General features: G+C 58.0%; 1 protein-coding gene across 1 annotated transcript in view; it reads right to left on the reverse strand.

Annotated features, from left to right (window-relative positions):
* Positions 1-38: 38 nt before the first annotated feature.
* LOC102034432 (mas-related G-protein coupled receptor member H-like) overlaps positions 39-1,220 on the reverse strand; it is an 11,855-nt gene continuing 10,673 nt past the window's right edge. The window contains exon 3 of the mRNA XM_014311627.2: positions 39-990. Within this exon, the coding sequence (XP_014167102.1) occupies positions 106-990 (885 nt within the window). The 3' untranslated portion in view covers positions 39-105. The remainder of the gene's footprint in view (positions 991-1,220) is intronic.

The following is a 1,220-nucleotide window of genomic DNA, read 5'->3' on the forward strand; positions in this document are numbered from 1 at the left end:
CAGCCTCTGTGCCGAGGTCCTTCAGCAGGGCCGTGGCAGGCATCCCCAGGCTCACATCCCCGTGTCCCTGGGGGACTCATTGCTGTGGGCTGTTCTTTCTTTCTGCTACTTAAAGACCCTCTGGAGGGAGAGCCGGAGGGACCTCCCTGTACAGTGCCTCCAGTACCTCACTGTGGGAAAGGCCCTCCAGGAGCTCCCTGCCAAGAAGTAGATGAAGGGTTTGATGCTGCTGTTGGTAGAGGTGAGCAGGAAAAGAGCCTGTGAAGGCACATCGATGTAGCCGAGCTGCTGCAGGAAATGGCAGAAGCTGAGGAGGAGAGTTGACAGCGCAGTGAGGTGGAGAACCATGTCGCGCCTCTTGGGCTGCTGCTGCTGGGAGCCCCACTTGGCCTTCATGAAGTCAATTGTGCCAGAAATGGCCACGGGAGCAGCCAAGAGGAGCAGGATGATGGTGTACATGGAGATGAGAGCTGCCCGGCAGTGCTCCTGCTCTTGTGAGTGGCACAGGAATATCACCGAGGGAATGACAGTGAAGAGAGCAAAGAAGGCCCAGGACTGGACACTTCCCACCACCAACCACATCCGCTCGGAAAGGTCCCAGCGGCAGCGCTGGAAGATCTTGTGCATGTAGAGCACAGTGCCAGCAGGCCGGAGCCAGAACAGCCCCCAGTAGTAGGAGACCACTGAGAACTGGAAAAGGAAACTCAGGTACAGCATGGGCATGACAGGAGAGCAGGACACGTCCTCCACCAGGAAGAGGAGGGCGGAGGGGACTGTGAGGAGAAGGAAGAGGGAGTCAGCGACAGCCAGCTTGAAGATGCCATAGTTATAGGTTTTCAGGCTGAGGAGCCAGAGCACAGCCCCATTGCCAGCCAGCCCACAGAGGCAGATGAGCAGTGTCACACTGTGTGTGGCCATGGTGGTGACATCTGTCTCACACAGATCATCTCCTTCAGTGGGTGAGATGGCAGGGGGGTACATAATGCTCATCTCCATGGATGGACGCTGGGCAGGCAGTGGGATGTGGCCCCTGGCTGTGGTCAGAGTGGATGGGCAGTCAGTGCTTGGAGAATCCAGGGATGGACCATGCGGCTCCTCAGCAGCTCCCTGCAGTGGGAAGGATTCAGTGGGGAGGAGTGAGATGTGCAGGGGAGGAGGGCAGTTGAATTCTTGGGCAGTGGGGTTGGAGAGTGAGGTGGGACTGTTGTGCTGTTCAGCAG

Source organism: Geospiza fortis, unplaced genomic scaffold, assembly GCF_000277835.1.
Source record: "Geospiza fortis unplaced genomic scaffold, GeoFor_1.0 scaffold1792, whole genome shotgun sequence".
Lineage (NCBI taxonomy): Eukaryota > Metazoa > Chordata > Aves > Passeriformes > Thraupidae > Geospiza > Geospiza fortis.